Source organism: Aricia agestis, chromosome 22 (genome assembly GCF_905147365.1).
Source record: "Aricia agestis chromosome 22, ilAriAges1.1, whole genome shotgun sequence".
Lineage (NCBI taxonomy): Eukaryota > Metazoa > Arthropoda > Insecta > Lepidoptera > Lycaenidae > Aricia > Aricia agestis.
This window is the reverse complement of record NC_056427.1, coordinates 7,839,867-7,861,390: the sequence shown is the minus strand read 5'-3', so window position 1 is coordinate 7,861,390 and position 21,524 is coordinate 7,839,867. Positions and strand designations below refer to the sequence as shown.

General features: G+C 38.0%; 1 protein-coding gene across 1 annotated transcript; it reads left to right on the top strand.

Moving 5' to 3' along the window:
- The first annotated feature begins 7,346 nt into the window (after positions 1–7,346).
- On the top strand, positions 7,347–8,538 carry LOC121738223 (putative leucine-rich repeat-containing protein DDB_G0290503). Its single transcript, XM_042130181.1, has 2 exons — positions 7,347–7,996; positions 8,341–8,538. The coding sequence occupies exons 1-2, from the start codon at positions 7,430–7,432 to the stop codon at positions 8,491–8,493; spliced, it is 720 nt and encodes a 239-aa protein (XP_041986115.1). The 5' UTR covers positions 7,347–7,429; the 3' UTR covers positions 8,494–8,538.
- Positions 8,539–21,524: the final 12,986 nt, after the last annotated feature.

Here is a 21,524-nt window from a genome sequence, read left to right as displayed (position 1 = left end):
GGGTGATTTGTAACTTTATTTCATCTGGATGCATTTAAATTGAAACAATGGGGGCGCTACAATATAATTTGTTCTCAAAGTGGGCAGTAGACAAAATAAGTTTCGAAACTCCTGGGCCTCTATCATGAGCTCTTAAATCCATTCACTTTACGTGCTTATACAGTCAGATAAGGACGTAAAAAGAATGGATTTAAGAGCTCATGATAGAGGCCCTGGTCTGAATGCCGCATGCCGAATTGCCATTTAAACTGTCGATTTTCGCCGTGCGGCGTAAATCGTACGGCTATAGTCACCCATACGAAAAACACATTTTTTAGCCTATTTTTGCTCTGTATGGGTACGGAACGGTTCGTGCGCGAGTCTGACTCGCACTTGGCCGATTTTTATTTAAATGTGTGTGTCATTTACATATAATTGCTTTGATCTGCGATGTAGCCGCCAAACCGCGCGTTTGTGCGGACACATATAAAATATAAAATAAGGGGGCAAACGAGCAAACGGGCCATTGCAAGGATGGAAAACAACTACCGTCGCCCATGGACACTCGCAACATCAGAAGAGCTGCAGGTGCGGTGCCGGCCTTTTAAGAGGGAATACCACAGCTCCGTGGGGAATACGCTCTCTTCTTGAAGGTTTGCAGGTCGTATAGGTCCGGAAATACTGTCGGTGACAGTTCGTTCCAGAGTTTTACAGTGCGCGGCAGTAAGTTACGCGAAAAACGCACGGTGGAAGACTGCCACTCATCAAGGTGAATAATATGAATATTTATCCATATTCAATACGCTGTACATTCTGTTTTTAATCTGTGAACAATGGTGTGGATTATGTGTTTACCACTTCTAAACTATAAGTAATAATAAGTTTTAGCCCCAATTACACCAACGACTGTTAAAGTTAATGGTCGAATTAGTATCACGTTACCTCTTTCGTTTTTCAAATAAATGAAAGAGAAGGCATGACATTTTAACAAGCTGTTAACACTAACAGACGTTGGTGGAATTGGGCCTTAAGATGTTACTGTTTAACGTTCCTCATAAAGAAAATAATAAAATAAAATGAGGATGTGATGAGGATATTATGAATCTAGCCTTAAATCAAGGTAGAACCTTACCTTAGTCGTGTCCTAAGCGTTTAGCAATTTGAGTTAAATATAACTAAGTTACCCGTCTTGCAGTTACATCGTGCGTCGCAGTTTCGACGATCAAACCTTTGGTTATCTACAAGTTTAACTTTGCACTTCGAGCTAAGTTCGATATGTATCATTGCAAATGTTAATGCTTTAAGCTGAGTTTATAATATCAACTAGATGTTTGTAATTTATGAACATTGTGACACGAGAATTTAATATAATAAAAGATAAGAAAATTGAATTAAGCAACATTTACATACTAGACGTTCCGTGCGACTTTGCTTGCGGAAACCCTACCTCTCCCACCATAAAAGTAGCCAGTGTCCTTCCGCGTGCTTTACTTTATATCTGTATCAAGTTACATTAAAAATTAAAATCAACCCAGTAATTTGTAAGATTAGCGCGTTTAAATTCTTTTTTTTTAACTTTATCTATAATACTAATATTAAAGCTAAAGAGTGTTTGTTTGTTTGAACGCTCTAATCTCAGGAACTACTGGTTCGATTTGAAAAATTCTTTGAGTGTTAGATAATAGCCTATTATCGAGGAACGCTATAGGCTATATTTTATCACGCTAAGACTAAGAGGAGCGAAGAAATAGGGGAAATCGAAAGAGCTTATCTTACGAACTACTGAGGCAATTTATCTGTTATTTGGCACAGATAAGAAATAGACCACATGAAGGATCAAAGGCTATTTTTGTGGACTAATAATTTGTCTGTGAAATATACTCGTATCTAATTTACGCGGGCGAAGCCTCGCGGAACGTCTAGTAATATTATAAACTGCCTCACTGTATGATCCTAACGTCTATAGTGGTAGAAAGGTACTATCACATAAGTTTATACGTGGGAGAGCCATGCTTCGGCACGAATGAGCCGGCTCGACCGGAGAAATACCACGTTCTCACAGATAACCGGCGTGAAACAGCGCTTGCGCTGTGTTTCGCCGAGTGAGTGAGTTTACCGGAGGCCCAATCCCCTACCCTATTCCCTTGTCTACCCTCCCCTATTCCCTTCCCTTCCCTAACCTCCCCTATTACCCTATTCCCTCTTAAAAGGCCGGTAACGCACTTGCAGCTCTTCTGATGCTTCGAGTGTCCATGGGCGACGGAAGTTGCTTTCCATCAGGTGACCGGTTTGCTCGTTTGCCCCCTTATTTCATAAAAAAAGTTGATTCATTGGCAGATTGCGTAGGTAGGTAGGATTTGTCTCGTAAATCGTATATGTTGAGTAATTCAAAATTTTAATGAATATTACAATGGAATTTACGGGAACCGTACACGTTGCTACGTTTGTCAACGCTCCTGTTACTCCTCTAGTATTTCGGATTTTGCACTTATCATCAGGTTATTTTTTGTTCGTTCCCACCTAAAATACGTTTTGTTTTAGATATTTCTACCAGGGCAGCATGGGGTCGTTAGAGGTTTGATACAATAGTCACTACAGACTCGTGGAGGGCCCTCAGTCAAACGGGACTCGAGTTTTAATTGACATGTTGCTAATACTGACGGACTGAAGCGCGCACATTTTGATGAGCCGCAGTGGATAGAGCCGCATTTTGTATGTAAGCTAGATAGTCCTGTTGCGCCAAAATTTGTTTACCGCGCGAGAACCGTACATTTTTCCGGGATAAGAAGTATCCTATGTCCTTTCCTGCAACTCAAAGTAGCTCCATATCTAATTTCATCTAAATCGGTTCAGCCATTTCGTATTTATACTATTAGAAATGATTGTATTGACCCAACGCGTACTCGATCATAAAAAAATTATGAAAAATGCGACCCGTTCCGCTGCGCATCGTCACATGAAGAACCATGATTGTGAAGCTATATAACATGGACGATATAATTGGTCAAACGTCGATCATTGACAATCACAGACGAATATGTATATAAGTTGTGAAGTTTAAGTTTTTTATTTTTTATTTTATGTTTTACTTTTTTAAATTTTTATGTTGCGTTTTTTTATGTTAATGAATTTGTAATTTGTCGCCAACAAACTGCTGCGCTGTTTGGCAAATTTTAATGTATATTGTAAAATGTTAATTTACTCTGAATAGCTCTGAATAAATGATTTAAAAAAAAACACGCTAATACCTTGTATGACTTCAAAAAAAGGACCGTATGTATTTAATATTTCCAGAACTGCCCACTTTTCGTATATTATGTTAGTCTTTATCAGCGTCTGAACAAATGTGCCAACAATATATATAAGTTTTTATGTTTATGGTCGCACACCTCCGGAACTAGAAGTCCGATTTAAGTATTTTTTTTGTTGTAAGTACTAGGTATTGTTCAACTTACGGAATACTGCAAGTTTCATCAAAATAGGTTCATTTGTTTTTGAGATAGGAAATTTTAATTCATAATTACTTACATACAAGTTTGACGTCGGTTTTATCATTTTAAAATACTATTATTATTAAAGATGCAATGGTCGAATTTCTCCTAATCGTATGTCCAGACTATGTTGCTCTAGGTACGGAATTTTTCTTTATCCAGTGACAGAACTCTAGCAGTCTACAGGAACCCCGGCGCGGCGTCTCATTAGAACAAATCCTTTACTGTGAGCGGACCTGCTATACGCCTGGATGGTTGACATGGAGATATTAGGACGGGCACACATTGTATAGGTCGCAAAATCAGATACTATGACTTTTGAATAATTGATACTTTTGAACGTGGTAGAGCCATGCTTTGGAACGAATGGGCCGGCTCGACCGGAGAAATACCACGGGCTCACAGAAAACCGGCGTGAAACAGCGCAAGCGCTGTGTTTCGCCCAGTGAGTGAGTTTACCGGAGGGCCAATCCCCTACCCTATTCCCTTCTCTACCCTCCCCTAATCCCTTCCTTACCCTCCCATATTCCCTCTTAAAAAGCAACGCACCTGCAGCTCTTATGGGCGACGGAAGTTGATTTCCATCAGGTGACCCGTTTGCTCGTTTGCCCCCTTATTTCATAAAAAAAAACCTTCAAAAGCTCAATTTCATAGCTTATATTATTCGCGGTAAGTGGAGGGAGCTCGTCTTCCAGTGCCGGATTTTGACAGTCGCTTCCCACTGCTAGCCACCCCAAAGTCTATATAATTAAAAAAAAAAAATTAGACATATTTTATGTCAATTGTGAGCTATTCCTATCTCTAGTAGGGCAAAACCAGAGATAGATCAAATATTGGAAATGGCCGTAAGAAACTTTAAGGGTGAGGTAAGCTATGAATTTGAGCTTTACTCTTTCTCGACACTCAGATAGACCTTCAGAACTGGATACCTCCTAAGTCCTAAAGTAACTGCGACCGAAAATCCACAGTTGCTGGTCGTCCTTACCTCTGTAAGGCCAGGCGCGCACTAGCGGCCAGGCTGCAGCGGCCAGGTCGCTGCGGCCATCGAAAGTATGGTGTGGCCGCTGGTCGCGTTGCGGCCAGGTGCGCGTGGTCTATGGCGGTTTCATACTAAGGATTATCTCGATGGCCATCGTGACCTGTCCGCTAGTGCGCGCCCGGGCTTTAGGTCACAAACCGGTAAATTTTCAGCTTTACGAAATAAAGGAAGGGCTGGCCCTCGCGGGCTCTTGATCCATTATAGAGTCAGCCAGACCTTCATCATTTTATAAAAGATGAAAATTTACAGGCCATGTTCTTATAGCGGTAAGAACGACTTGTGTGTTTGACTGTTCTATCGATATCTCTGTTACCGGCTGAACCGAATTAGATGAAATTTGGTATTAATATAATTTGAGAGGTGGGAAGGACAGAACAACGTGTTTGTTGTGGAAATATGTACGATTCCCGTGCGATAAACGATCGCCGAATTTCCATGAAATGGAGTTGGGGACGTTATCTATAGGCTATATGAATTAAAATAAATCTTCAATTTTGTTAGTGTCGCTAAAACTCGACAGCGGCTAAACCGATTTTGCTAATTTAGTGTCTAAACACACTAGGCCGAAGTTACGCAGCGTAAATTCTGCATGATTATACGTCCGCAATGTCAAACGCATACAAAATACGGACGGAACGCGACGGAATAGTGTGTCATGAGCGTAATCATGCGGAATTTACGCCGCGTAACTTCGGCCTAGTGTGTTTAGACCATGAAGTTAATATACCTAGCGGAATAGAGCAACAATCTCGAGCTGTCAAACGAAACCGAAATTGGTTGCATCTGTGTGTAAAAATATGTGTACGTACACACTTACACAAGCATGATTGAACATGATTTCTATGAGATTAAATTGACAACGTGCGGCACGTGCCGACTGGACGTCAAAAAAAAGAGTGCTGCTGTCATGTATCACACGTCTCTTTTTACCACGCAGTGTTACTGATAGTGACATCTCTCTTGCTCAGGCCTTTGTTTTTCTATTCCGCTAGATATATTAAGAGGATTCCACACCGCCCTTTTTTCCATACAAACGTTGTCCCCTGTTTCCTCCCTGGATAATGCTAGTAGAGTTATAATTTTTTTCCTGAATATCTACGGCCACTAATACAATGTCCCTATGTTTTCTTTTTTTTCATAATTTAATTATTAAATAAGATATGAACGTTCAAAAACCCAAAAAAATGGCCAGATTTTCCACTGTGTTCAAACGTCCAGAAAACAGATTTGGCTAGATTATACAAAAAAAGCAAAACATAGGAACACAGCTCAAGCCTTTTTTAATCTTTAATGAAAAAAGTACTTAAATCGGTTAAGTTTTGGAGAAGGAATCAGGGGACAACGAATCGTTGATTTTCTGGATTTTCTGCAGTTGTCTCTATCGCGTTCTGCGGTATAGGCTTGAGGTAAGGGAGACAGCTATAGATATTACACGTACTTTTTTTTCATTTCTCTAGCCGCTGTTGTATCCTCTTAACTCTATGGTTTAGACAGCTGTAGACAGTCAAATAATTGTGTACGTACAGGGAAGGTTTATCGGTTCGAAGTTCACCGGGACATCTAGTGTTAATAAATAAAAATTAAATCACACGAATTCTGAAAGCTGTAGTGTGTGCTCGCCCTTATTTAGGTCAAAGGGAGTCTGTATCGAGTACATGTAAGAAATTCTGTCTGTCTGTCTACTTGTACCCGCCTGTGGTTAGAGCCAAGAGGGTTATATTTTAAAGCTATGGCATAGCTTTAATTTTATCGAGGGCTGAGCGCGGCGACCAAATAAAGATATTCCGTAACGAGAAAAACCTAACACATCCCACTCCGTCCAGCACAGCTGTGGCGTTGCCAGACTTCGGTGTTTGTGAGCGTGCGACTAGATAAATGCGAATTATAATTGCAGAAGTTGATAGAAATGCTATATCGCGGCAGTCCCCGAGTGCTACACTTATTTTGTTAACTATAAGAATTGAAAATATGTGGAAGAAGTGGGTAACTAATATTTTGTAACATAAGGACAATTACTCCTTTTTTTCCTTATAATTTGATCAAATCAAACATTTAGATTTTGGACTCTAGGTAATATATTGGTAATAGTAATATATTATACGAGCTTTTGCCCGCGGCTTCGCTCGCGTTAAGAAGTATTATTATATGCAAACTTTCATCCCCTATTTGAACCCCTTGGGGTTGGAATTTATCAAAATCCTTTCTTAGCGGATGCCTACGTTATAACATCTACCTGCACGCCAAATTTCAGCCCGATCCGTCCAGTGGTTTGGGCTGTGTGTTGATAGATCACTATGTCAATCAGTCAGTCACCTTTGAGTTTTATATATATTTTTGACGTGGGAGAGCCATGCTTCGGCACGAATGGTCCGGCTCTACCGGAGAAATACCACGTCCTCACAGAAAACCGGCGTGAAACAGCGCTTCCGCTGTGTTTCGCCGAGTGAGTGAGTTTACCGGAGGCCCAATCCCCTACCCTTTTCCTTTCCCTACCCTCCCCAATTTCCTTCCGTACCCTCCCCTATTCCCTTCCGTACCCTCCCCTATTCCCTTCCCTACCCTCCCCTATTACCCCTTAAAAGGCCGGCAACGCACCTGCAGCTCTTCTGATGCTGCGAGTGTCCATGGGCGACGGAAGTTGCTTTTCATCAGGTGACCCGTTTGCTCGTTTGCCCCCTTATTTCATAAAAAAAAAAATAGATAAATGTATACCTATTAAGAGTTTTGCTGATATTTTTTACAATACAAATATTTATTGCTCAGCATCTTGCATTTCATATTGTTTTAGACTTTGTGACATTTCTCATACTTCACTCATATTATTTTCAAAAATATAGTATGGAAATTTAATTCACCAATAACTTTTGTATCATAAAAGTTGCATAAAACCATAAACTATACAGTAAAGCTATTGAAAAACATGAAAATACAGATTGTTATTCTCGTAACATTACTGGCTTTTGTTAATACAAATATTATTCAAAATATACAAATATTCGACAATGAGAACAAAACAAAAGAAGATAGTATAAATGAAAATAACGAAAAAAATAGAGCAGAAAATATTAAAGAAGAAGAAAAACAATTAGAATTAGATATCGGCCAAATTAGCACAGAAAATAAAGAAGATAGAATAAAAGCATTAGAAGATAAAAGAGATGATATTATGAAGAATATAACTGAAGGAATAAATGATAGCATTACAATGTTACAAGAAACCAACGATTCCGATGCATTTATAAAAGATTTAAAAGATCTGAGAAGTGATATTGTAAAATTGGACAAAGTTTATAGAAATTCTGATTCAAATAATGACACCAGAAGGCTAAGTAAGTTACATAACTATATGAAAAAATTGCCTAGAGAAATGCAGATTCGAATAAAGAATGACAGAAAGCTGATTCAGGAGAAAGCGGCTAAAATGTTTAAGAAGCTGCAAGACGAAGCGGATGAACGTAGGAGGAAAAAGAAGAAAACAAGAAGAACTGTAAGCTGAGGTCATCATTCATAATTCATTTATTGCCTTGAATCATGTTTATAGTTCTAGTACCATGGAAATATTATTATAATCAGTGGATTATAATATTTCCATGGTAGTAGAACTACATCGGGCGGCATGCGCAAATCCGTTGCTCCATTCATTTATCGCGCGGGAACCGTACATTTTTCCGAGATAAAGAGTATCCTATGTCCTTCACCGGGACTTAAAGTATCTCCATACCAAATTTCAGCAAAATCAGTTCAGCGGTTTTGGCGTGACGAGGGAACAGAGATACAAACTGTATGCCTTCGCATTTATAATATTAAAATGGATTTAATAATATTTTTAAGGGAGGCGGGAGAAAACATCTCAATGAAAAGTGTTCTAAGTACGGCTTCAAAAGCGGCTCTAAGGACAGTTATGAGCGTAAGAGCAAAAAGAGGAACATAAAAGAGCCCTGCTGTAGAAAATGTTGTGAGAAATCATATTTAGGCTGCCTATAATTTCATCAAAATGGGACAGTGAAAATAAATGCAACGGAAATATAAGCATTTTTTTTCTCTCATTCTTAACCGACTTCCAAAAAACGAGATCATGAAATAAGGGGGCGAACGAGCAAACGGGTCACCTGATGGAAAGCAACTTCCGTCGCCCATGGACACTCGCAGCATCAGAAGAGTTGCAGGTGCGTTGCCGGCCTTTTAAGAGGGAATAGGGTAATAGGGGAGGGTAGGGAAGGGAATAGGGTAGGCCGTAGGGGATTGGGCCTTCGGTAAACTCACTCACTCGGCGAAACACAGCGCAAGCGCTGTTTCACGCCGGTTTTCTGTTAGAACGTGGTATTTCTCCGGTCGAGCCGGCCCATTCGTCTCGAAGCATGGCGAATCTCGACTCGACTGCGCACACACTTGTGCACTATAAAAATATCATAAAACACCATCACCAGAACAGATCCACTTCTCCTCTGTTCTTCTTTCCACTGTTCTGGTTTTGTCCTATTATACAGGCAGCGGTAAAAAATAATCGGCCAAGTGCGAGTCGGACTCGCGCACGAAGGGTTCTGTACCATTATAGAGCAAAATTAGGCCAAAAACTGTGTTTTTTGTATGGGTGCCCCCTTATATATTTTTTTTATATTATTATTAAATATTAAAGTACACATAATATACTTAACTAAAAACTTTGAGAAAAATTCAAGTACCTACCTGTTGCCATGTTTATTGATATACTTAGAGCAAAAAATGCCATGTTTATTGATATAGAGCAAAAAAGGCCAAAAAAAATCACGTTTGTTGTATGGGAGCCCCCCTTAAATATTAATTTATTTTTGTTTTTAGTATTTGTTAATATAACAGCAATAGATATACATAATAAGTGAAAATTTCAACTCTCTAGCTATTACCGTTCTTGAGTTACAGCCTGGAGACAGACAGACAGACGGACAGACATCGAAGTCTCAATAATAGGGTCCCGTTTTTACCCGACTGCCGGGAGGGTTATGTTTTTAGTACCCTTTGGGTACGGAACGCTAACTAGTATTAAGCTTATAGTACCTGGATGACCGAGCTTTGCTCGGTATAGCAAACACTCATTGACTTCGTGTTACTTAACAACGCCATCTGCTGGAATAGCTTTAGCTGTTGTTGTGTCGATAAAGCAATTAGTTGCTAACAAAATAGTACTATTATTCGCCAATAGATGTCAGGAAGAGTCATATTTTTCAGTTTATCGATTATCGATAAAACACGAATAAAAATTTAAAATACATTTTCTAAAAATGATTCCTAGCTAGATCGATTTATCGCCCCGAAACCCCCTATATTCTAAATTTCATGAAAATCGTTGGAGCCGATTCCGAGATTCCAATTATAAATATATATATATACATGAATTGCTCGTTTAAAGATGATTTAGTATATGCGTCCGAACGTCAAAATGCCAATAAAATTGCACAATTTACAATACAACGTACTACGAATAATAAAAACTATACATTGCGAGCGATTTGCGGCCTATACTAGAAAGGTTTACCTTCTACTTTTCTTTAATACATATATTATGAGGATAGGAAAACATAAGTTGATAGAGATGCCCAATTTCCTTATAAAATATCTCACTACCAGGAGCACATGAATAAAACACGTTTTATCTTTTAAATAAAAGAAAACAAATTTGTTTGACAAGGAAAAACGCTGTATCGTAAAAATATGGGGGTTTACCCCCAACCCCTCCTAGCCGGGGCCAACCCCCCGGCAGTTGACCCACTGATAAGATAAGGCTGCACCCCTGGTATTTCTAACCCATTTGTATTATTGACATACCCGGGTTTACTATGGAAACTCGAACGTGAATTTTTTTATTATTTCACATTATGTAAACTATAGCGTATCGAATATTCGTTCCAATTTAGTCTAACCTTTTTATTTCTTAGTAATAAATTATATTCATGTGGCATACCTTTTTAGTGTCTTTTTCTTCAGACAGACAAGCAAAGCTTGTATAGTAATAAGTACATTTCGCTGTGTAAAAATATTATTAATAATGGTTAATTGATGTGTATTATATTATATTTGTCATAGAAATATGTGAAAGAAATATATCACAAAAACCCTACAACACAAAACATAGTCGTGACGTGTAATCAAGTTACAAAAGTAGGGTAATAGTTAATGGAATCAGGCGTTACTTTGCGGAAATACATAGTTTAAATTTAGGTTGTTATTATTTTTAGCAATATTCCGCGAAAACAACTTCCACCTTTAAGTAAATGAGTGAGTGTACGCATAGGCATGCGTACACTCACTTAATTAATTCAATATTTTAGAAAATGTTCATAGTGTACATATTCCAAAATATCTCGTTAGTGAACCACGTTCGAGTTTCCGAAACATCTCGATAGCGAACCACGTTCGAGTTTCCGAAACATCTCGATAGTGAACCACGTTTGAGTTTCCGAAAAATCTCGATAGTGAACCACGTTCGAGTTTCCGAAACATCTCGATAGCGAACCACGTTCGAGTTTCCGAAACATCTCGATAGTGAACCACGTTCGAGTTTCCGAAACATCTTGATAGCGAACTACGTTCGAGTTTTCATAGTACCACACTCTCATACATTATCCCAGATTACTCGCTATAATAATGCGCATGACGGCGGGTTTTTGTTCATCACGTGATTAAAATTAACTAGTTCCCGACCTCGACTCTGCTTAATTAATATTGACGGTGGAGATGGATAATATTTTCGTATCTGAAATAACAGATAATAAAAGACGTTAGTGGATGAAGTCGGTAACTGACAATTTGAAAGGATCGGGAAAGTTATTTGGGAAAAAATAAAAAATAGCTAGATATATTTAAATAGCCAGATGATGAAATAGGTAAGTTACGAGGTTTGTTTAATTAAAAGGGAAAAATGAGTTATTTGCCTAAGCTTCTATAACGCCCCCATTTTTTCTGGGTCCCACAACTTTAAACCTTCAGCGCCCACATGGGGGCGTTATCGCCCACTTTGGAAAAGGCTGCATTATTCCCGTGGGATACGAATACTAGGTTACGTTAAGGCAAATATTGAAAACAAAAACAAAAATCGAATCTCCAATTATAATTCGCAGAAAATTGATCATTATAAAAACTCACTCGAAAGTCGAAAGAAATACGAAAGTAACTCGATGGCTCTCAACACAATAAATGTTTGTATTCGATTTTTATTCCCGTCCGTAATGGAACGTTTCCGATTTTACGGATATAAGAATTAAACCTGTTAATGTTTAGGGTTTCGTATACAAAAAACGGGTGTTACTGAATTTGTAGTCATCCTTTTTGGTGTGTAATTCCTTTGCCAGCTACCAACAAGATATTTTATTGTGCCTAAGTGTGTGCGCAATATACGAGAGCTCTCTTCTACTCATGTTGCCTAGTGGAACCTGAGGGTGAGGCCAAACGAGCGTAATTTGTGAGTTGTGAGTCGCAGAATTTCGGCTGGCAGAAATTCTGCTGCATTCAGTTTCATACAAAAGTCCTGTGTGATTCACACGAGCGTAATTTTGTGAGTCATGATTTGTATGAAAAAATATTTACGCGACCGAAATTCTGCGAGTCACAACTGACAAATTACGCTAGTTCGGCTTCACCCTTAGGCTCCACTGGGCTACATGAGTAGAAGAGAGCTCTTGTATATTGCGCACACACTTAGGCACAATAAAATATCTTGTTCGTACTCTGACTCTCTCAGCGCCGGTTCAAAGATAGGTTACAATCATGGCGGCCAATCTTGGTATAACGTGGAAAAGCCTGAGTCCTTTATTACGAATTCCCTTTGTGAGAGGATATCAACTTTTGGAGCTAATAATTACATTATACTCCAAGTGCTCCGTAACTCGATATTTTTTCCATCAAAATCAATTAATTATTTACATTAATTATATGTTAAAAGCGATTCTGTAATCTTATTATGATCTCGATTCGTAAAAATGAAAATGATATTGTTAATTAACAAAATTTGTTCAGAGTAGGTCACTTTTGATGTTAAAGAGTAGATAATAATACGCGTGCACTCGGGGACTGCCGGGATAAAACTGCATAGAATCCATACAAACAATATATCGAAGTATGCTTAACTGAAACGACGTAAGACGCTGTGCCGGGAATGAGAGTGTTGGGTTTATTTTCGTTACGGAATTTCCTGATTCGGTCGCCGCGTCGTGTGCGTCGAGGGTTAAAAAGTATTTAAAGACTTCTTTGCTGAAATAACTAATAAGGTTTTATGTTAGGTAATTTATTTTTCTTCTTTCTACGTTAGATATTGGTCTTGAAGTTACGTTATGTTATAATATTATGTATTCTTTATTTACTTCTATCACTTTATTATCTTTTCTATTATCTATTCTTATAAAATATTCCTCAGTTTACTTTGCACATTTAAATCTAGTAATCGTCTAGAATCCAAATTATTTTTATTGGGATTATTATCAAAATCTGCATTCAGTTTTGCAATATTATTTTTAAATTGTTTTAACTTTTTTACATCATCATCGGAATATTTTTTTCTTTGTAAAACAGCTATATGTTTATCTAAGTTTGTATTTATATTATTGTATAAAGTATCTCTTATATTTTTTAGTTCTGTTATGTCGTCTTCGTCTTTTTTTCTGCTGATTTCATCAAACTCTGCACTCAAATCAACAATTTTGTTTTTCATAATTTTGTTCTTATTTTCTGTATCATTTCTTACTTTGTTGTTTATGATTATGCTTTTAGTGTTAACTAAAGTTATGAATGTTACGAATATGATGTTTTTTACTTTCATGTTCGTGATAACTTGAAATTAAACTATAAAATATTTTATAGCGTTAATCTCGCGTGGTTATATATTTTTTATGATTCAGTTTATTATGAAAACCTAGTTAAACTTTAAATTTAATGTGATAATGTCCACAATACGCTCGCGGAGCCCCATACAAGGCCTTTGCGGAGACCCAGGACTCCACAGAGCACACTTGGAGAATCGAATATACAGGGTGCAATTAAACCTTCCTGCTAAATTTTTCCAGGGCTTAGGTATCATTAGGAGAGTGCATGTAAGATTGGGTGTTTTTTTTTTATTGACATATTTTATCCCATTTAAAATCGTTTCTGAACGGTCACTCGCGGCGGTAGGTATGAGCGGGGGTGACGCGGGGAGAGACACGCGCGGTCGACGCGTCGTGTCCGTTAATTGTAGTGTTTTTAGGATAACTTTCGGAAGCTATTTCTCAACATTTTAGTACTGAGTGATTATAAGAAAAAATAGTACGTGTATTTTTATTTTGAACAAGGATCAATATATCAAAATTTGGCAGGAAGCTTTAATTGCACTCTGTATTCTCGTGTCAGTGTTTGTGCGCGAATTCCTCCAAAATGGCTCAACCGAATGTAATGAAATTTTGTATGTACATTCGTTAGGCCTGAGAATAGGTTTTTATTTACTTTTTATATTGATACTATACTGTATTCGGAGAAACATGGCGGTAGTGGTCATTGACTGCCTGTCAAAAACTTGTGATTTTGTCTATATAAACCGCGATTAACAATGAAGTGCCATATGTTCCTAGTCCATTGCCAATCGCAGTTTATATAAAAATGACAAGTTTTTTGACAGGTCAATGATCGCTACCGCTGTGCTACCGCCATGTTTCGCCGAGTACAGTATAGAAATAATTTATATTATGGCAAACCTAAGTTTTCCGGGTCAGCTAGTCTCTGCTATTATATTAAAATATATTATCTTACTCGTACTTTGTATTTAAGAACTTACCCCTTCTATGCTTTGATACTGTCAATATAGACTTTAAAATACATTACCAGACTGACATGACAGTCTGTCAGTTAAGAGGCTCTCAGTATTGAGAGGCTGTCGGCCACCCATCACACCGCGCGACCCGTCGACGACGCTTAACGTTGACAATAACTAAGTTTGACGACGTAGATACAGGTATGGGATAGATCTGACATACGTCTGTGACTCAGTAAGTAACACTAAATTCTTGCAATAAAAATATTCTAATTCTAATTCAGTGGGGAGCGCGTTGGTAGCTCAAGCCGGGGGTCGCCGGTTCTTTTGTGTACTTATTAAATATGTGTATCATATTTTGCTCCTTTTTTGTGCCTCGCCCGAGGCCAACGTACGCGCTGCCTCGCCCGAGCGTGCCGCGGCCCGAGCCTCGTGAGGCTGCTCGCTTGGTCAGTACACGGCTAGTGCCACACGTATTTTTGGTATGTAGTTCCTTATCGCGCGACACTTTTTTATTAGTACCTGCATGGTAGAGAGCGTTTGAAACTTTTTTTTGAGGTCGAATTTTGACCATTGGGCGATCTCTAGTATTGAGAAATAGACTCCTATTTATGACTTCGTTCCATCCGGGTGTCCCTTGTCACCTCTCAAGTTTTTTTTCCGTTAAAATTATCTATCAAAAACATTTTGCCGTGTCTTTAAGTTGTCACTCTACAGCCGAGCTAAACTTTTAAGAATGACACTTTGCATTATGGTACAATAGTACAAGAGAATTTGTAACACTTTAGACTAAGGGTGGCCAACACGCGGCCCGCGGACCACATGCGGCCCGCCGTTTGTTACCTTGTGGCCCGCGGAGCCGAGCACATTTATTTAAAGTAAAAAAAGTCAATACTAAAATTACCTTACCATACCTACTATAAAAAGCAAACAAATACTTCTTTTCTTTTACTTTTAAAATAAAAGCTCTAACTACGTTCTAATAGGAAAAATTATAGTATCCGATTTTGACTTTCATTCCACTACGAGTAAGTATACATAAAATTTGGTAGTGCGGCCCGGGGTAAAATTCTACTTCCGAATTTCGGCCCAAGTGTCGAAAAGGTTGGCCACCCTTGCTTTAGACTCATCCCGTTGGTTGTTAATGTTAAAGTTTGTGAGGATATTTTCCGCAAAAGCAGGACAGCGGGGCTAAAATGGTCACATTTCGCAATTCCTCTCAATCAGTCAAATGAGCCCGTCAAAATGAACAACTTTTTCTATGAGAACAATGCTGGAAACTCAAAAAAATCCGTCTTCATACCCATACAAATTATGACCTAGGATTGTTTGAGTTTACCCGAACAACCTGTATGATGTAACAAAACTAAACTGTGCAATATTACTTATGGCTCATTTTCATTGGTCGTTAACTCGTTCGTTTTACAGCATGCGGGCAGTCCCCGCAGCCGAGATAACGACCAAGTTACAAGTCGATACGTGTTCGTTACACCGCCTGCTGGGATTGCCCGCATGCTTTATACCGACCGTGATATCGACCAATGAAATTCATCGGTCGATATACAGCTTGCGGGACGCGAGTTTCCACGTTTCCGACAGTTCCCAATGGCCGCCATGCTACTGCAAAGGAGATTTTTTTTTTTTATTTGTACCACCCTGAAACTTTTTTAACAGTTCCCTGTATGATCATAAATAGAAGTCTGATCTTTTTCTTCATGTGATCTCTGATATTTTTAAGGACACAGTCCAACATCAGTTTTATTTTTGGCGAAAGTCAGTGGATTTGTTGTGACCGAGAAAATTCTTTGTCACATCAATAAAAGCTTCTCCTGCTTGTTTTTCCGAATGATTAAGAGTAAGTTGATGTAAAAGATGAATCTTCGATCAGCTTTCTTATGCCCTACCTACGAATAAGATTTGAATTTGACTTTGATTTTCGCCTAAGATTTGGAAACTTGCTAGGGAAATTGTAATGCAGGATTATCTTTGGTCAAGTGTTTTACGAAAATATTTAAAAAACCTAATTTTATGTGTTACGGCAGCAAAATAATTTAATCGGGCTCAACCAATGAACCAAATTTAACAATTTTATGTCCCAGTACGAGTGACTCGTGATGGCCAGATTTTGGCATAAATTCGCCAAAAATGTAACAAAATAAGTTAGGACTGCTAACATTCACGCATGTCAAATAAAAGTTCATTAATTAAACTAACGTATAAAGTAAGTTTTGTTTGTAAAATAATCTTATTTTCGAAATACCAGCTACATAAACATCAAACTTACGTCTACGTTACAGAAAGTTTGAATTTACATTTGTCAGTTTCCAGATGTGATATCAAAATGAAATGCCTACATTTATTTATTAGTAGTCAACCTCGATATGAAATCATATGTACCAAATCAGATTTTTTTTAGTGTTGAGTAGTGTAATTAGACAATGGTGATTACATTTTTCAACCTTACTGACAAAAGGTAGTGTTTTCGCGAAAACGCGAGTCGCCTTAGTAAGATTGCGAAACGAATCGTTAGTTATTATCGAAAAAAATCACTGATTGGTCGGTTTAAGCGCCCGACATCAACATCTTCTCTGATTGGTTGAAGACTTGAGTCTTGACGTTTTAAATTCTTGACGTCTTGATGGTTGTTTTTGTAAGTGAGCTAGCAGTTTTTGATATTTAATGTATTTAAAATTGCTGTTTTCCCAAAACGATTAACTTTCTATAGAAAAATTGAAAAATATAAACAGCATTATCTAATTATCCGTGTTTTCACGAAATCCCTAGAATTTTCGCGATAATTCGATTTATAAAATAATCCTATGACACATAAATATTTGTCACTGTCAAAATTGTTACCCTTCGCTGTAGTCGGTTAGAAAAATATTATTCGTCATCTTCATTTTCAGTCATCTCATTGAAAAAGTTCCTGTTTTAGTGTTAGTAGTATAAATGTGTATAGTTTGTATACATTAAGATGAGAAAAACTGCAGGCTGTTAATTTAAGTAATTATATGACGTCACGCTGCGGTAAGGCCGCGAACACGGTACGAGCGGGCGATACGCTTCGGTTAGGCGTTGAACAAATGCCTCACACATTTTGGACTTTTAAGCAGGCCATACACGCGTAACTGCACAGGCAAACCTGTCAGGTACACCCTTGCGTTTATGGCCTGCTTAAAAATGGCGATTTTTTTTTAACTTACATAACGCCCGCAATTCCGTTGCGCCAAAATTTGTTTATCGCCCGGAAACCGTACATTTTTCCGGTAATAATAGTATCCATTGTTCTTTACCGGGATTAAAAGTATCTCCATACCTTTCAGCTAAATCGGTTCAGGTGGTTTGGGCGTGAAGAGGTAATATACAGACGGACACACTTTCGCATTTATAATATTAGAATGGATTTCATATTATATTTTTTCAACATAAGCAGAAATAGGTAACAGAACTAACACTCGTTCACATCACATAATAATAAATGGACAAAAACGCTATTAAAATCGCTACCTCCTATGACCATAGTATGGGTCTTATAGAGTGTCTTTAGGATGGGTCACCCGATTTCCTGCTTCTTTCGTATATTTAGACGACACACATCATTACAGCAAAATGTATCTTATCATCATATAAATAGAGTCCAAATTGGTTTGGAAAAAATTGAGTTATCTCATTAAGTGTTACGGGAAAATGTGTCTTAGGTCTTCAATCATAGAGGTCAATATAGCTTGAAGGAATTATTTCTTGGGTGGAAGAATTTAGGTTGTGTGATAAGAATTTACTGTTATCAAGCATAATAAGCGACTTTATTAGGGTAGGAATGTTTTTTATTCCTATTCTGTAATTTTTTGACACGCATCTAAACGGGACAGTCTTGTATACAGTGTGTAACAAAAATAAGTCATAATACTTTAGGGTGTGTACGTGTTCCTTGTAGACTTGTAGAGAGTTCACTGTGAAAGCAGCAGCGCTGAAAGACGACTTTTTTTTCACTTTTGTATGGGGAAGGGCCCGAGTGTCACGAGTTTCCCCATACAAAAGTGAAAAAAAAATTTGGTCTTTCAGCGCTGCTACTTTCACAGTGAACTCTCTACAAGGAACACGTACACACCCTAAAGTATTATCACTTATTTTTGTTACACCCTGTATAGCCTTATCGGCAACGGCTACCAGTTTAGTATGAAAATTTGTATTATGAAGAGAAAGACCAATTGCGTTGTCCCTGGACATCCATTATTGACCGACTTCCAAAAAGGAGGAGGTAATACGTTCGGCTGTATGTATTTTTTTAAGTTGTCTTTTTATTTTTTTATGAAATAAGGGGGGCAAACGAGCAAACGGGTCACCTGATGGAAAGCAATTTCATTCGCCCATGAACACTCGCAGCATCAGAAGGTTCGTTGCCGGCCTTTTAAAAGGAAATAGGGGAGGGTAAGGTAGGGAATAGGGTAGGGGTAAAACTCACTTACTCGACGAAACACAGCGCAAGCGTTGTTTCACGCCGGTTTTCTGTGAGAACGTGGTATTTATTCGGTCGAGCCGGCCCATTCGTGCCGAAGCATGGCTCTCCCACGTATGAATAATGGTACGAAGTAGGCGATTAAACTGTTAATAAAATAGTGAGTTGTAATTAAGCTTGAGTAATCAACTAGATGACGCCCGCGACTCCGTTGCGCCAAAACTCGTTTATCGCGCGGGAACCGTACATTTTTCCGGGATAAAAAGTATCCTGTGTCCTTTCCCGGGACTCAAAGTATCTCTATACCAAATTTCAGCAAAATCGGTTCAGTGGTTTGAGCGTGAAGAGGTAACAGACAGACAGACAGACACACTTTCGCATTTATAATATTAGTATGGAAGTATGGATGTCAATCATTCTGCTACGACCCGTCGTAGCATCCCGTAGCACCTCTACGAAGGTCTACGTCGTAGTAGCATAGAGTAAAAAGTATCTCTCTAGTTATGATAATATGCCACGGAACCCTACGTTTTTCCGTCTCAAAAGTAGCCTATGTCATAATTCGGAGACTAAACTATTGTCATGCAAAATTTTATCAAAATCGGTTCGGTAATTTTCGCGTACAGAAGTGACAAATATTGACACAAATTTTCGCTTGTATATTTGGTGCGCTGTTTAAATTAATTTTGATTTAATCGTAAACAAAAAACTCGAGTAAATTAATGTGTCATGTCACTTAACATTAATTTAAATTGGTTGGCTCAAGTCATGGCCGTATATAAGGGGGGGTGTCCTGGGGGTCCGGACCCCCCCCCCCCCCATTACTATCCATCTTACTTATCCAATTTCGACAATAATACCTATTATATGTACCTTGCCGATTAAAATCGAAAATATTTTATATAAGAAAAAATTTTTGATTTCCTAAGCACGTTGCCTATTCGCTGCTGCGGAACCCTTCATGGGCGATTCCAACTCGCACTTGGCCGCTTTTTTGCGTTTAGCCCCCCCCCCCCCCCCCCCCTTATCAAAGCTATATATACGCCGGTGGCTCAAGTTGGACCAACACATATTACGAAATTATTACATTAAATACTACGAATAATAATAACTAAGGAATCGTAATTCCCATACTATTACCACAATAGACATAACGACCAGTAGTTCGACTGCAAAGAGACGGACAGGTTTCAATATCTGTCAAATTCGTCGGGTTTCACTAGGATTATGAACGGATTGTACCTCGCGCTGGCTGATATAATTTATTTTTAAATATTTAAAACAAAGATTTCAAAATTGGATTCTGTAAATTTTAATCGCATGTGCCAAAACACAAACAACAATACGACCAAAGAGGAACATGTCCAGCGAATATATCATAGTTTTAAATTCGTAGGTAACAAGTTAACAACCCTAGCGACGATTTTCGTCATAATACTTCTAATTTAAAAATTTCAACCTCAGTTCTAAGTCGGTATACTCTATAATTCTGTCTACTCTGCTATTACCGTTTTAAATTTGGTTCCTTTTGATCTGTCATGTAACGTCAGCCTAGTACCGCTCAAGGCCACCTAAATATTGCAAATGTATTGAAATGTATACCAAGGTCATAAAGTTAATATACCTAGCGGAATAGAGCAACAATCTCGAGCTGTCAAATAAAACCGAAATTGGTTTCATCTGTGTGTAAAAATATGTGTACGTATACACTTACACAAGCATGATTGAACATGATTTCTATGAGATTAAATTGACAACGTGCGGCACGTGCCGACTGGACGTCAAAAAAGAGTGCTGCTGTCATGTATCACACGTCTCTTTTTACCACGCAGTGGCATTAACTTTATGACCTAGGTAGTAGGTACACATTTTTGACAAGTATTGTAATTTGTGGAGCATGTTTTTTGACGGAGATACTTTTCCTTAGTTTTTATTATTCGTAGATTAAAAAGATATTACGAACGTGTAGATTTTCGATGATTTCCCAAAATCAACGTCGATGGTCCATTACAACTTCGCGATCATTGTAACAATCATGGTAACCAATCATGGTCCAATATAGAGTAAGATGCTTTGTTTAAGTATATTAAAAGTACATGACGAAATTCGTTGTGCCAAAATTTGTTTATCGCGCGGAAACCATATACATTTTTCCGGGATAAAAAATTTATTATGTCCTCTTCCGGAACTCAAAGTATCTCCATACTACATTTCAGCAAAATCGGTTCAGCCGTTTGGACGTAAAGAGGTAACAGACTGACAGACACATTTTCACATTTATATTATTAGTATAGATATATTGCTATGTTCCGCCTATTTGCTATGTTCCTTGCCTAATGTTGTTTTTGTTATTTTATATTGTTTATAATGCAAATAAAGAATTTATAAATAAATAAATAAATAGATCAAAATGAATCAAAACGGAACATAAATAATGATCTAATATTTTCTTCATAAAAATATAATTTCCACATGATCGCATCATTAATATAATTAACTTACATTGCTAACACAAAACACACCTTATGCCCTTAATATAAAGTCCACAGTCGAATGAACATTCCCAAATTATTACTTTACCACCCTAAAAATATATCTTATTTTTATAAGCATAAAGGTCATAATCGCATGAACGCTCCAAATTAGATCAATTCGGCCAATTAGCACGATCACCTAATTAGGCGGAGGGGGGTAGGGGGAGGGGGGGTGTATTAATAATGTCTTTGATGTCGCCGACGAAAGTAGCCGAAAATTGTGACACACGGACGTAAGGAATTATCTATACTAGTCCATACAAGAATTATAAAT

Coding starts and splice junctions, on each gene's coding strand:
- LOC121738223 (XM_042130181.1), top strand. CDS start 7,430: ATGAAAATACAGATTGTTATTCTCGTAACATTACTGGCTTTTGTTAAT. Junction 7,997..8,340: donor AGAAGAAAACAAGAAGAACT/GTAAGCTGAGGT, acceptor AATATTTTTAAG/GGAGGCGGGAGAAAACATCT.